Source organism: Dendrobates tinctorius, unplaced genomic scaffold, assembly GCF_039654945.1.
Source record: "Dendrobates tinctorius isolate UK_male_01 unplaced genomic scaffold, ASM3965494v1 ptg000038l, whole genome shotgun sequence".
NCBI classification, from domain to species: domain Eukaryota; kingdom Metazoa; phylum Chordata; class Amphibia; order Anura; family Dendrobatidae; genus Dendrobates; species Dendrobates tinctorius.
Window position 1 is genome coordinate 14,547,799 of NW_027361706.1, and position 16,714 is coordinate 14,564,512.

At 41.4% G+C, this 16,714-nt stretch overlaps 1 protein-coding gene across 1 annotated transcript in view; it reads left to right on the forward strand.

Moving 5' to 3' along the window:
• LOC141088238 (protein Wnt-7a) overlaps positions 1-16,714 on the forward strand; it is a 98,905-nt gene that overhangs the window by 39,201 nt on the left and 42,990 nt on the right. Inside the window, exon 3 of the mRNA XM_073574233.1 lies at positions 12,360-12,631. Within this exon, the coding sequence (XP_073430334.1) occupies positions 12,360-12,631 (272 nt within the window). The remainder of the gene's footprint in view (positions 1-12,359; positions 12,632-16,714) is intronic.

Here is a 16,714-nt window from a genome sequence, read left to right on the forward strand (position 1 = left end):
ACGCCTGCGATTTAAGAGTTAGCATGGCTAGAAACTGGTTAAAATGCATGTGCCTAAAAAACGCAAACGCATGCAAAATGCATGATGCGTTTTTTGCATGCATTTCTATTGCGCAAGAAGCGCTGCGCTAAAAAACGCTAATGTGAAAGTAGCCTAAACATTCCAAAAATAATGTAATTTTATATTCTTTATTCACTGAGCGAATGTACTTTTAAGCTGCTGTTCACATCAGAATAGTAATATACTGAATATCAAACAGTGCAAAACCGGCAAACATTTGCTGTTGTGCTGGATTGAACTTTAGAAAGAAAAATCATATTCAATTCCTTTTTTTTAGAAAAAAAAAAATTTCATATGCTCTAAATTATGGTTTCTGCAAACGAGTAGATGTCAGAAATCTAAAACCGACACTGTATGTTTCATGAAACTGTATGTTTTATGTATTATGTCCTTATAACATGGTAATGAGAGGGAATTATGATTCATCTATGCATAGACATGATCGTGTCCAGGGAATATGGTCTCCAGGTTTGGGGTTCATTATGATAATATTTTTAAGTTAATGGAAGCATTCTTGTTTATACCCATAGGGATGAAATCCCTACAGATCTAAAACTTCTGAAATCTGAGAGGTAGAAACAAAATTGTATGAAGTCTCAGCTATTCTCTATTCTCTGTGAGCTAAGGCTTCTTTGTCATCATATCTGCAGTGCACTTTGAGGTTTTCGGCTGAAGAATTTCCTTATTAACACCTTGAACGTACTGTAAGCTTCTACTATAAAACAACGTGTACTACACGGTATATGTTTTCTTACCGGATGCCTCCGCATGAAGCAGCGCTACTCTATATACATGCAAAATCTAAGATAAAAACAAAATTAGCATATACCCTGCTGTAAGTAAGTAAAAAGTAATAGTACAAATAAATAACATTGAGTACTTAGTAAACACTGTTTTTGATAAAAAAAAGCATAAAAGTCATCCCACCGCGACAAGGTGTACCCAAATCGGAATGGTCCAATTTGGGTACACCTTGACGCGGTGCTTTTTTTAAAAAATCGAAAATAGCGTTTACTAAGTATACTATGTAATTTATTTGTACTATTACTTTTTACTTACAGCAGGGTATATGCTAATTTTGTTTCTATCTTAGGTTTAGTCTGTTTAATCGCCAGTGTGAACATGCCCCTATATGTTGTATGCATACAAACTTATACTCCAGCTCCTTTTTTTTGGATTTCCATATAGAACACAGGCAATGTGCCCAACTTATGTAGACAAGGTAGAGGCCAAGAGAAAACATTTTTTGACCTCCATCTACTAATTGGGGGGGCCTATGGTTTTGAATTAATGTCTTCAAAGGGAGCTTAAAAGTTAATATTGATGGAAAGATGCGTCAAATTTTGGAACCTTTTGGCTCAAATTGGTGCATTTAGTTTTAGACCCAGAAACTGGAGTGTAGCTTAACTGGAAAGAGATGTGGCCTTAAATGTATGGGCAAGACTTAAGATGCCCCACTATGGGCAAAAATTTGGTTAAAAAATTAGTCAAAAAAAGTTTGTATTGTCTGTTAGACACGATTAGTAAATCTGCGCCATCTCAGCGCACATCAGATTCTTCATTCTGAAGACCGCCGTTGTATCCACCTCCTTCCAGACCTGCACTTTTGCAGCCATTAGACATTGATAGGAATGTTTCCAGCCACTGACGGCTAGCAGTGTTCTTGAGAATAAGGATAAATTGCAACACAATGTGTTATAAATGATTAAGCCTAACTTGTCTAAATAAAGCCCTTGACTTCGGGACTCGGAACGAGTTAGTTCCACTATGTGTTTAGGAGACCTATTAAGAAAAAGACTATCCTTGGAAAGTTAAGATAAGACTTTCCTTAGCTCACTTGGAAAACATTTGGTAAAAGCGGAAAGTGGAATTTCCATATATACCTTTCTAAATCACGATTATTCTAAAATCAGATTAATGAATTCCAGAAATCGTTTGGAATTCTAAAACTGCAAATGTATTAAATAGAAAAAAGGACTTCTTGAAAAACAGAAAGAAATGGCAGAAGTGTAACTTAACGGGAATCTGTCACCAGGTTTTTGCAACCCCATCTGAGAGCAACATGATGTAGTGGCCTGATGTAGACCCTGATTCCCGCAATGCTTGCTGCCCTGGGCGGCTTACAGCAGTTTTTATAACATCCCTATTTTCTCTGCCGCAGATCTTGCTGAGCTTTGTATGATCCCTCCCAAACCCCTGTATCATCATCCAGGCTGATAGTCTTGGTGATGTAAGACTGGAAAATCAGGCTCCAGCACATATAGTGCTGAGAGAGCTAATAAGGCGTGTCAAGGGCCAGGTTTACGAACAGTCAGACAGATGGATGGGACTGGCTACTCACATATTCCCACCCTGGGGCATAGTATGGCATATATAGTGAAGTCCAACTGTATCATTAGGACACAGTGTGTGCAAGGTGAAAAGCCTTGCTTGTGTGGCTCAGTTTCTGCTGGAGGCTGAGTGAAGGTCTGACGTTTAAAGGGGAGAGCCCCTGCTCTGTATGGACTGTTGATTTTCCGTTTTGGTTCCGTTTTACCTTTTTTACTTCTTTTTTGTTTTGTTATAGCTATACGGTTCACAGACATCTAATAAACTGCACTATTTTTTTGAAACAATGAACTGGATCTTTGTTTGCACACCAGTGTCTACCCTTACAATTGGTGCTGCGAATGCCTGCAGAAATCCCAGAGGACACAGTTGATTGCCATCTAGAATCTGTATGTTCGGGGGTTAAGACAGCTGTAGCAGTGCAAGCGCGGTCTGAAGCCATGGAGGAGCTTATCAAACAGTTGGTTCAGGCTAACCTCCACCGGATCAGCAGCAGTAACTGTAGGAGACCAACAAACTCCTGATACAAAAGATGCAACAGCAGATGGAACTTCTGGCAGAGGCTGTCCACGCTAGGGACACCACGCCACCCCCAAGTCCTCGTGATGATTCACACTTGAGGAAGACAGTAAAGAGAGCCTTACAAAAGATGACCTCGGTTGATAATGTTGAGGCATTTTTTACGGTGTTTAAAAGGGTTGCAGAGTGAGAGAAGCTGCATCAGGAGCAGTTGGTGGCGGTTCGGGCGCCATATCTAATGGAGGGACTGCAGAAGGCCTATTATGACCTGGCCTTGCAAGATGCAAAAAAGTATGCCGAGTTGAAAATAGAGATACTGACATATTTAGAAGTAACTTTGGCTGTCAAGGCGCAATGAGTGCATCACTGGGCCTTTCATGGTGACAAACCTCCCTGGCCCCAATTTTGGACCTATTGCACTTTGTTTCAAAAGTGGTTGCAACCGGAACCCTACTCCCCAGTGCAAATGGTGGCGCAGGTTGACATGGACAAGTTCATACACTCCATTTCAAGGATGGTGCAGTCCTGGGTTGCCCAGGGAGATCCCAGGAATGCCAATTACCTGGTGGGCCTGGTGGAAAGGTACCAGGCAGTCGAGAGTTCCTTGGGGAACCGAGGGGTCTTAACATCTCCATTCTGGGGTTCCCAAAGGGGGGCTGACACCCAAAATAAGAGAACTAGAGCCACCTCCAGGGGGTGACTTGGGGCCAAGGAAGCATATAAGTTGTTGCCAAATGCCGCATCTAATAACATTATCTGTTTATCTGATGGTGTCATGCCACAGGTCGCATAACTGCCTGTTATCACACGACCACCGAGTCAATAGACTGCAGCAAAGGACACTATTGCTCATATTTTGCATACCCTGCCTGCAGTGCTATCTCTCAACTCGGTAAGAGGCTGCAGGCATGTCCCGTATCAGTGAATGTAGTGCCAATTACTGGTCTGTTGGACACAGGAAGTTTGGTAACCCTAGTGAGAGCCACACTTCCTCACTGGCTGATTCCTGGGAAGATGGTGGCCATCCATTGTATCCATGGGAATGCTAAAAGCTACCCTGTGACCCGAGTGGTCATTGATACAAACAATGGCACCAAGGTCCATGAGGTTGGTATAGTCAAGGAGCTATTACTCCCTGTTATAGTAGGGCAGGACTTTGCCTTGTTTTTGAACTTTTGGATGAAATTGAAATTGCCTGGTTACTCAGATATCAGCGAGGGCCCCCTTAAAGAAAGATCAACGCAGCCAGAGTCTGATGGATTTCCCTTTTGTGTGCTGGTTGGTGATGAAGCAGTGTCCCCTGAGGCCAACATCCCTGAGCTGGGGGTGTCTGAGGGAAACTTTAGTACTGCCCAACTCAGGGACCCAAATGTTAAAGGAGCGTTTGATAATGTGACTGCACTTAATGGTGTTGCTCAAAGTGAGCCAGTGCTATGTATGAGCAGCACAGTGGCTCAGTGGTTAGCACTGTTGCTTTTCAGCATGGGGGTCCTGGGTTCAGATCCCAGCAAGGACAATATCTGCAAGGAGTTTCTAGGCTCACCCTGGTTTTCTTCCACACTCCAAGGGGAAGAGTCTTGAGGAGATCATTTGCATATTCCCAGTCCCTTCTGGGATAAGTGAAGAGTCTCCGCGAGCTCAACGATCACTGGGTTTTGGCCGTTGCAGCTGAAAAGAGGAAATCGGAAAACCGCGCGCCGATTGGCTCAACTTTCATCGTTTTTAAGAAATCTCAATATGGAAGAGCTGAATTTCATGCTACATGTTCACAGACTTACCAGTGGAAAAGCCAAACTTCACATGCCACAAATGCAAGCTTGTGTCCCTGTTGGAGGAAAAGTTGCAAAATCTCGAAGAGAGGTTAGCTACGTTGAAGATCATTAAGGAAGGTGAAGAGTTCTTGGACAGAGCAGAATTATCTCTTCATGTTACAGAAAGAGAAGAAATTCGAAGTGCACCTGAAGAAACAGAGGAATGGAGACATGTGACCAAGAGAAGCAGGAGGATCAGGAGGCAGTCAGCACCCATACTTCTCAGGAACCAGTACCAGGCTCTCACGCAGGAAAACGATGAAGAAATACATCAGGATAAGACTTTGCCAGCAAACAGCAACCTTGTACGCCTTCAGAGTCCTCCTGGATGGAGAAAGAAAAATGTTGTGAAGAAGAAACGGAGAGTGGTGGTCATGGGGGATTCCCTGTTGAGAGGAACAGAGGCCGCTATCTGCAGACCGGATATAACTTCAAGAGAAATGTGCTGTCTTCCAGGTGCAAGAATTAAAGATGTGTCTGACAGGATATCAGGACTCTTCAGACCTACAGATGAATACCCATTCCTGCTACTACATGTGGGGACAAATGACACCGCAAGAAATGACCTGGAAACCATCTGCAGAGACTTTGAAGACTTAGGCAAGAAAGTGAAAGAACTGGGAGCACAGGTGGTCTTCTCTTCCATCCTCCCAGTGGATGGCCATGGAAAAAGGAGGTGGAATAAGATTCTGCAGGTAAACAACTGGTTACGTCGTTGGTGCCGTCAGCAAAGATTTGGATTTCTGGATCACGGAGTGAATTACTTATGCGATGGACTACTTGCTAGAGATGGGGTGCACCTTACGAAGACTGGAAAGCATGTATTTGGAAGTCACCTTGCTACACTTGTAAGGAGAGCTTTAAACTAGAACAACATGGGAAGGGAAGCAAAATACCAGAAAAAGCCATACACCTGACATATGCTATTGAGAACTCTGGTATTAGAAGTGGAAAGGAAGAACAAAGACAAAAGAATCTAATTAATAAAAATATTGGAGAAAGAGAAACCTATCACAAACTAAAATGTTTCTATACTAATGCACAAAGCATGGGAAACAAACAAGGAGAATTGGAACTACTAACACAGGAAAAGAAATATGATGTCATTGGAATCACTGAAACTTGGTGGGACGATACACATGATTGGAATACAAGACTAGAAGGATACAACTTATTTGCAAGAAACAGACTTGATAAACGAGGAGGAGGTGTCGCATTGTATGTTAGAAACGCGTATATCTGCACAGAGATTGAAGCTTCAGAGACTGGGAGTTCTGTGGAAACTGTTTGGGTAAGAATACAAGGACAGAACAATGGAAAGGACACCATTGTAGGCATTTACTACAGGCCGCCTGTGCAAGATGAAGATATGGATGAACTCTTTATGCATCAAATGGCCAAGTTCTCCAAAAAATATGACATAGTTGTCATGGGAGATTTCAACTATCCAGACATTTGTTGGGAATCTCTCTCAGGCAAAACTAACAGGTCAAGTAAATTCTTATCCTCTCTTGCTGACAACTTTATCTTTCAAAAGGTAGGGGAGAAAACAAGGGGAACTGCTACCTTGGATCTAATCCTTATAAACAGGGAGGAAATGGTTGAGGAGGTAAAAGTGGCTGGGACCCTAGGAGGTAGCGACCATGCTATTTTAGAATTTTGGATAACTAGAGGCGGAAGACCTGTGAAGACTCAGATGTCAAGGTTAGATTTCAGAAAGGCAGATTTTGAAGGATTCAGAAAGAGAATTGGAGGGATCCAATGGCTGGATATCCTTAAAGACAAAAATGTCCAGGAAGGATGGGAAATCTTGAAAAATGAAATTCTCAAAGCACAGTTGTTAACAATTCCGAAAAGAGGGAAGAATAGGAAGCATTTAAGGAAACCAGGATGGATGAACACAGAACTTAAGCACATGCTAAAAAGGAAGAAAAAAATGTTTATAAAATGGAAAGAGGGAGGCATATCTAAAGAAGAATATAATGCTGTCTGCAGAACCTGCAGGGCGCAAATCAGATTATCTAAAGCTGAAAATGAATTGAGGCTTGCAAGAGATGTCAAAAGCAATAATAAAGGATTTTGGGGATATGTCAAAGGTAAAAGAAAAGTCAAAGATGCTATAGGATTTTTACAGGATGAAAATGATGAAATGGTAAGACAGGATGCTGAGAAGGCTGAACTTTTAAATTCCTATTTTGCATCTGTTTTCTCTCAGAAAGGAAATGTAACATCAACTGTTCTTCACTGCCCTATTAAGGGAATAGAAGAATCCAGGATATCTATAAACAGAAAGATAGTGAGGAAACACTTAGCTAACCTAAATGAATTCAAGTCTCCAGGTCCAGATGAATTACACCCCAGAGTACTGAAGGAGTTAGCAGAAGAAATTTTTGGACCCCTCTCCATAATCTTTGAAAATTCTTGGAGAACAGGAGAAGTGCCAGAAGACTGGAGAAGAGCAAATGTTGTTCCTATCTTCAAAAAGGGGAAGAAGGTGGACCCAGGCAACTATAGGCCGGTGAGTCTGACTTCTATACCAGGAAAGATCTTTGAACAAATTATTAAACAACATGTATGTCAGTACCTGGATAAGAATGAAGTGATTAAACAGAGTCAGCATGGGTTTGTAACTAATAAGTCATGTCAGACTAACTTAATTTCCTTCTATGACGGAATCACTGATTGGGTGGATCAAGGAAATGCTGTAGATATAGTATATCTTTTCTTCAGCAAAGCATTTGACAAAGTCTCTCATACAATCCTTATTGAAAAAATGACTAAGTATGGAATGGACAAGGCAACTGTTAGGTGGATTCATAACTGGCTTAGTGATCGGACCCAAAGAGTGGTCGTAAATGGCTGCACATCCAGTTGGAAGAATGTCTCAAGTGGGGTACCACAGGGCACGGTCCTGGGCCCTGTATTGTTCAACATCTTTATCAACGATTTAGATGAAGGAATTGAGGGTAAACTGATTAAATTTGCTGATGACACAAAGCTAGGAGGGATAGCTAATACTAGAGAAGAGAGAGAGAGGATTCAAAAAGATATAAATAAACTGGAGAAGTGGGCAGCAACTAACAGAATGGTTTTTAACAGGGAGAAATGCAAAGTACTACATCTGGGCAATAAAAATGAAAAAAGCATATACAGAATGGGAGGAATAGGTCTAAGTGACAGCACATGTGAAAAAGACTTGGGTATACTAATAGATCACAGACTGAATATGAGTCAACAGTGTGATGCAGCAGCAAAAAAGGCAAATGCAATTCTAGGATGTATTAACAGAAGCATACAGTCTAGATCACGTGAAGTCATTATTTCCCTCTACTCCTCTTTGGTCAGACCTCATCTGGAATATTGTGTCCAGTTTTGGGCACCACATTTTAAAAAAGACATCAACAAACTGGAGCAAGTTCACAAAAGAGCGACCAGAATGGTGACCGGTCTGCAAACCCTGTCTTATGAGGAAAGGTTGCAGGATTTGGGAATGTTTAGTTTGCAAAAGAGAAGACTGAGAGGAGACTTAATAGCTGTCTACAAATATCTAAAGGGCTGTCACATTGTAGAAGGATCAACTTTATTCTCATTTGCACAAGGAAAGACTAGAAGGGATGAAACTGAATGGGAGGAGACACAGATTAGATATTAGAAAAAACTTTTTGACAGTTAGAGTGATCAATGAGTGGAACAGGCTGCCACGAGAAGTGGTGAGTTCTCCTTCAATGGAAGTCTTCAAACAGAGGCTGGACAGACATCTGACTGGGATGATTTAGCGAATCCTGCTTTGAGCAGGGGGTTGGACCAGATGGCCCAGGAGGTCCCTTCCAACTCTACGATTCTATGATTCCATGATTCTATGATTCCAAAGACATTGTGATAGGGGACTATAGATTGTGAGCCCCATTGGTGACTGTAATGTGCTGTGGAATACAATAATGCTATAAAAGCAAAGCATAAATAATAAAAATATATGAGCTGGAGCCTTTTGTGAGGACCAGCGCCTACCAGAGTTGATCCCTTACAATCAATAAGCGTAAAGTCCCAAATAAAAGTCTTCATTTAGAAATAGTAGATCATGAAAAATTGTGTAATTTATTGAACTGTTTATTAAAGGCGGTTCTCAATTTCAAAAATATATCTTTATGCAGCTAGTACATCTAATATATAAAGCTCAAGTGTGTGTATGTATGTATGTATGTATGTGTGTGTGTGTATGTCCAGGATTGGCATCTGCACCGTCGCAGCTACAGCCACAAAATTTGGCACAGCCACACGTCTGGACCCCGAGAGTGTCCTAAGCTATGTTGTGAGGTGAAATTTTAACCCCGCGCATTCCAATTCACCAAACAATTTTGCCCCTATCTACATAATGGGGAAAAAGTGTGTGCGTATCAAGCCCCGCCTCTCATTATGATGTCATAATGGTTGCCATGGCGACGCTGATGTCATCATAGGTTGCAAGCCCCGACGCTCATTATGATGTCATAATGGTTGACTATGGGATGGAGGATGTGTGATGGGTATATGGGCACTGGACTATGGGATGGAGGATATGTATGACGGGTATATTGGCACGGGACTATGGGATGGAGGATGTGTGATGGGTATATGGGCACTGGACTATGGGATGGAGGATATGTATGACGGGTATATGGGCACGGGACTATGGGATGGCGGATATGTATGATGGGTATATGGGCACGGGACTATGGGATGGAGGATATGTGTGATGGGTATATGGGCATGGGACTATGAGATGAAGGATGTGTGATGGGTATATGGGCACGGGACTATGGGATGGCAAATATGTATGATGGGTATACGGGCATGGGACTAAGAGATGGAGGATGTGTGATGGGTATATGGGCACTCGACTATGGGATGGAGGATATGTATGATGGGTATATGGGCACTCGACTATGGGATAGAGCATAATTTTAATTTGCTATAACTAACCACAGTTAGTTACTATGCCTGGGCAGCGCCGGGCTCTTCAGCTAGTAAGTAAATATAAAACCAATTATTAAATTTGCATATCCAAAAATGCCTTGATCTGTAGATATCAGAGTGGTCCTGAGTCCTGACAGCACCACTTCTGGTGTTGTTCACACCTATATTGATGAGGAGGTGTGCTGCAGTCAGACACTCCTGATTCATGAAGAGGTGTAATCAGGAGTGTCGATGGGTAGCCTTAGCTCTGTGTGCACCTACTCCAGTCCCACCCATCGTCTCAGTTCATTTTGTATTTTAATGGTAATCTGTCAGTAGGATAAACCCTCCTTAGCCATCTATATGGGCATGTAGGTTTCTTAATATGTAAATGAGCTGTTAAGATCTATGGGCAGGACATAGATCCCTCTGAGAATCTGCCTCCAGAGATTATTTTAAATAAAAGTTGGTGTTACCAGTGTGCAACATGTAATGACTGACAGACTGCTCTCTAGATCTACATGTTTCACACTGGTAACGTTCCCATTCATTTAAAATAAGTTCTGAGGTCAGATTCTCAGGGAGATCTATGTCCGGCCCACAGATCTTAAAAGCTCATTTATATATTAAGAAAAATGTGGATTTCTCTGGAATAAGACATAGGATCGCAGATATCAAGGTATCATTTTATTCAACTTCCTATGACCTTCATGAACATATAGACGGGTTAAGAGGGTTGATCCTTCTGACACATTCCCTTTATTGTAAAAGTAGTTAAAAAAAAGTCCCAATAAAAGCCAGAGGATCAGTGAAAATTACATTGGGTCGCATGTGGAAGATAAAACCTCCACTTGCATTACTTTTCAGATCATTTCTAGCTTTTGTCTAAGTCACTGTGAGCAACTAGATACCTGATTGACACCAAAAACTTGCAAGGCACCTTTGAAGCATAACAGGGCTAGATATTGCCAACAATCTGGTCCCGAGTTCTCTAAGTGATCTGTCCAACTGCTGAAACAGACAAAACACTAGACGTTTGTTGACCTATTTGAAGGAAATTGTGTCTGCAGTAATCATTTAGCACAAGCATATAGCTAATTTCCCACTAAAGGATAAACTCGGTCCGTTTTATTGTACGTGAAATAAAAAATACGTGTGAATGAAGCCCAACACCAAACCCTCTGAAAAGAGAGTTATATACTACCCAAATGTATACACTTTATTGCCTGGGGGTTTATAAAGGCTCATTTAATTGTCAGCATTGATTTCTTAGGCAGGCCATAAAGGCCAATTTTCTCACATTTGTTTGTCCTGTGACATAGTGAAATAATCATAAAATGAAATACGATTGAAAATGGTTACAACATAACTGTAACAGAAACCTATCCCAGTTCTAAGGAAATTCAACATTATTTCTTCTTATTCTTTGTACGAGTCAATTTTCACTGTATAATGTGTATTTTATTGGATGGAATTCTCGCTTTATGTAATCTGTGAATCTTGTTTTTTTTCCCTATGTTTATTGCATTTAAAGGGGTTGTCCATGACTAGGACAACACCTTCTTAAACTAAATGTTCGGTCCCGATAAAATAATAAAACCTGTACTCGCCTTCCGTGCCGTCGCCGTTCCCTATGGCTGTGATGTGGTGTTGTGACACGTGATGCCGGCGCCCAATCAGGGCTGGCGTCACTGTCTCCACCTTTGGACAAACTGAACATGAAGAGGAATCCGGCGCTGCAGCTGGTTTCGGACTTCCTCTTCATGTTCAGTTTGTTCGTAGGTGGAGATAGTGACGCCAGCACTGATTGGGTGCCAGATATCACATGTCATTATACCGCTTCACAGCCTAGGAACCTCGAATGTCAACACTGCGGGAACAGCGGAGAGGGGTAAAGGCTTTATTATTTTATAGGGGCATAAAATTTAGTTTCAGAGGGTCATGTCCTAGTAGTGGACAACCCCTTTAAAGAGTAACTAAACTTTTTTAAATTCATCTTTTATCAACCTTTGCGAAGTTCAACATTTTTGTAATATACTATACATCATTATCCTCCTGCTCTTCTATATATTATGCTATGGTGCTGTTTTAACTGCCTAGTTCAAACTCCTAAAGAATCTGTTTTCAACTGTTTCTCTGCAAGATAGTGTTTTTACAGAGTATGGAACTTTCCCTGTCTGAGCCTCTATACGCACATCACCTCTATTCAGAAAAAGTCCCTAAGGCCGGTGTCACACTTGCGTGTGGAATGCGAGAAACTCACGCATCAATACCCGGCACTGCCTCCAGTGGTTCGGACTGGAGCATTCAGCTGCATAGGAATACTTGCAGCCGCACACTCTGGTCCCAAGTGCCGGCGGCAGTGCCGGATATTGATGCGAGAGACTCGCGCGAGTTTCTCACATTCCACACGCAAGTGTGACCTCGGATTAACACATATTGTTTGTAAATAGAGTACTGATTATTGCTGGGCAGCAGATAAAACAGGTTATTAAGGAGCTATAACTGGGAAGCTAAAACAGCACTGCAGCATAAAGAGAGAAGGAGGCAAATAAAGGTAATGAAACATATTCCCCAAAAATCGCAACAGCTGATGAGTAATTAAAAAATAAAGTTTAGTTACTCTTTAAAACAACGTTGACCATGAACTAACTATATTGGAATGAATACACGATACTTGTGTTTGACATACCCTTTCTTCTTCTGCAGGAAGCAGGGAGGCAGCATTCACATATGCCATCGTGGCAGCTGGTGTAGCTCACGCCATCACGTCCGCTTGTACACAAGGAAACATGAGTGACTGTGGGTGTGATAAAGAAAAACAAGGACAGTTCCACAGAGATGAAGGCTGGAAATGGGGTGGCTGTTCTGCTGATATCCGTTATGGATTAGTGTTTTCCAAGGATTTTGTGGACTCCAGAGAGATCAAGCAGAATGCAAGGACTCTCATGAATTTGCACAACAATGAGGCCGGACGTAAGGTATGAGTCCTAGTATAAGATTTTAATGGCGATTGAGGTCCATTAACCCCGGTATCTACCCAGTATGGTCTTTTTATTCATTATTGCATACGACTTTATTTTTATATGGATACAGTGTCCATAAAATAGTCTTCTTATCAAATAATCCTCCACCCAACTTGGACATATAGTCAGGGCTTGTTTGACTTATCTACTGCCATCTGGTGGTAGCTTTGCTGCTGCACGGTATGTCTGCTTCCTCTGTATCGCCATCTAGCGGAGCAAGCCTCTACCTGCATTGCAGCACCGTGATGGATGCACAAAATAAATCCAACATAAAAAGTGGATGTGCCAGGACCAAACAATTCAAACAAGCTAAAGATGTAAAAACGTCCTAGTATTAAGGCTCACACACCAAGCCCAACGTGTGTTTCGCATACTGCGTCATCAGGGGTGCTTGGTGAGTACGAGTACAAGATTTTTTTAAAGAAATAGCCTATCAAGGAAAACCATTAGCATACTACTCTATATATTGATCACAAATGTATTTGTGAACAAATATAAAACCATAATGCGTGATTGTATAAATACTCACAGATAGCCTACTTAACTTGTGGCTGTGTTGTAAAAAAGCTGTTAAACACTACCACATGGACAAGAAGGTCAAAAGAAGCACGCCAGTTGAAAAAAATGCCAGCAGATGTTTACTGAGAGTTGTCCTTGATTGGCTGTTTGTTTAATGAATATGTTGTACTCAAACTCACCAACCACCCCTGAAGAAGCATTATGTGAAATGTGCTTCAGTTCTGATGATTGGATTAGCACCTAGGTATCGTACTCTCCTTATCTTTACTTCTTAGTATTTTTTTGCCATCACTGTATGGTATGGTGTTTATCTCTTTATCCCTAATTATATAATTGATATATTAGCACTGTGCTCCACATGAAGTAGTATTTACCCTATTTAAATTGTATAGTCCTGGCTCACCATTGCCTATTTTTTTTTGCATCTGTATGTTTTTTAATTTTGGTCATGTCAAATTATTTTATTCCATAAAATGTGATATATTTTAGAATAAATCCTGCTCCGGCACTTGCTTTGTGCTTTTGTTTTTTTTGGGGAGCAGGTGATGGCCAAGTAATGTGGCTTTTTAACCTAGTTATTAGTTATATGGTTGTAAGATCTGATGTCATTCCTGGTGCCGCTGGACATAACACTATCACTAGTGGAATAACATGGTGACCGCCATAGGTGGACTCATATGGTGACCAGTCATAGTAACCATACCAAGCCTAATAATTAGTTTTATAAACTTTTTCTTAGGCAATATTATGTACTCAATATGTTTTAGAAACCCCCAAAGAAAAGCACAGATTCTGAAAACTATTTGTAAAATTTTTGATTCAAAAGGTGTTTTTTTTGTCTTGGTAATCCACATAAATAAATTCCAATAAATTCAAAACGTTTAGGCTAGGTATGGTATATTGAGAAACGTCATACCATCTTGTTTTAGTTTGGGTTTGTCTGTACAAACCATTGTCACAATGCAGGTGAATTGTATTTGAGCCATCTGAAAAAATGTGTCTGTTAAAGGGAACCTGTCAGCAGGATTGTGCACAGTAACCTACAGACAGTGTCAGGTCGGCGCTGTTATACTGATTACAATGATACCTGGTGATGAAATCCGTCTTGTGGTTGTTGTTTAATCTTTATTTTCAGTTTTGCGTTAATGATATGCTCGTGCTCCGGGGCGGCCTGTGGGGGGTCTTCATATGGTGCTCTGCTTAGGTATTCATGTGTATGGCTTCTGACAGGTCACTGATCCCTCACTGACCTGCCTCCTAGTTTACATAATGAATATTAAATATATATTTTTAAATTCTCTTCTGCAGGCAGTCGCCGCCGGCGCCTGCACTGCACCATAATTGCATCCATAATGTGCTTTTGATTATTCTTTTTCATGTTATCCTTAAATTCCTAACAAAAAAAAATCAGTTTGAAAAGGGTGCCGACCACGCTTGCGCAGTAGCAGCTACCGGCGATCCAGCGGCGCCATCTTGCTAGAGAAAACAAAAGCCTCTTCCAAGATGGCACCAGCCATGCCTGCGCAGCGATGCAATAGATGCCATTGCGCAGGTGCCAACATCTTGGAAAAGTCAATTGTTTTTTTTTCCAACAGCATGACGATGTCGGCGCTTGCGCAGTAGCAGCTATCGGATCACCTGCAGGCGCGGCCTGCGCCATTTTCAAACTGATTTTTTTTAGGAATTCATGGATACAATCAAAATGAATAAGTTCACAATATGGATGCGATCATGGTGCAGCGCAGGCGCCGTCTGCCTGCAGAAGGGGATTTTTAAAAAAAATATATATAATATTCATCATGTAAACTAGGGGCAGGTCAGTGAGGGATCAGTGACCTGTCAGAAGCCATACTGGTGAATACCTAATCAGAGCACCACATGAAGACCCCGCACAGGCCGCCCCGGAGCACGGGCATATTATTAATTCAAAACTGAAAATAAAGATTAAACAACAACCACAAGACGGAATTCATCAACCAGGTATCATATTAATCAGTTTAAGAGCACCGACCTGACACTGCCAGTAGGTTACTGTGCGCAATCCTGCTGACAGGTTCTCTATAAAGGGATCAGTCTACATAGAGCATTCCAAACCTTGGATACATATTCGTCATTTTTTTGAATAACTCATGATTAAACTCCTTGTGTCAGGAAGAAGAATGTATTTTATGGGTCCTGGACAACTGAGAAATTTGAATTTTCTCAATATAGAAATTCAGCATCTTCTCGCTGGTCACACCATCCACAGAAGCATAGGCTCAGCCGAGTGCTCCTGTGTGCTATATGAGAGAGCTGCTTCTATCTGCAGCTTATTTCCAGGAAAAACAAAAGGAACCGCCATTGAAAACGCAACAGGCCAGATCCTCCTCTCCCAATCTGTCTGGGAATAGTGGGGAGGCCCCCCTACACATTAGACTGCAGCTGAATCCGCTGATATCAGGGGGCTCAGATGAATTTAGTCTAATGTGTATGAAGGCCTTAGCATAGATTATCTAGTGACAATGGCACCTGTGAAGGGAATGGATATACTGGGCATAGAGTAAACAGTCCCTACTTGACGATAATGTGCTCGAAAGCGTGAAAAATGGATAAGCATAAGGATATAAAGTAAATGACTTGGACAAGGGTCAATTACGATTGTTAGATGACAGAGCCCAAGAATCTCCAAAATGACAGGTCTTATGGGATTTCCCATATGCAGTGGTTAATACCTGCAAAAATTGGCCAAGGTAGGTCAACCGGTAAACCAGCGAGAGGATTGTGGACGCCTATTGCCAAGCACAGATCAAAATTCCCACAATGTCTGCCACCGAAAACACCCACCTTGGGCACATGACTAGGACTATAAGGTTTTTTGGAGTCCATGAACTATATCTGTGGCTCAAGGGGGGAAATATGTACAGTTTTTCCTGACTTGGCCACCCCCTTGACCATCACAGATAGTTCTTATGGGACTCCCAACAATCTGCTGCTCTCTGGGGGCAAATATATTTTATTCTCTGTGTCTCCTAGTCTATAGTGTTTGGAGCTTCTGTACCGTTGGGTTTTATTAACTTTATAGGAATTTTTCTTGCTGATTTTAGCTGATTAGGATTTCTTTTACAGTTGCCCCCAATATTTAAACACGGTATACTACATTAGTATTCATCATTCTGCATCATATTCAGTATGAGACGAGCTGAGCAGATGCTGCATTAAAGTGCAGAGGAGGTAGATAAGTGCATAGTTAAACGCAATATCATAGTTTCTGTAAAATATTAAAACACTATCTGAAACTCCACTAGACACAAGGATAATGTCAAACTGAGTGCATGGGGATCCTAGGGAAAACTAATGAAAATAGTTGGAGAAAAGAAGGTAAGAGGAAGAAAGAGGAGCCTCAGGTAGAGCCAGGTGTATGGATTCAGATTGGTAAACTAATGGTTGCGCATTAGGGAAGTTCTGGAAATTCCTTTACAAGGCATGTTGGAGCTGGGAGAATAAGAAAAGGAAAATATTTGGTTGCACTAGTTTAGGGAG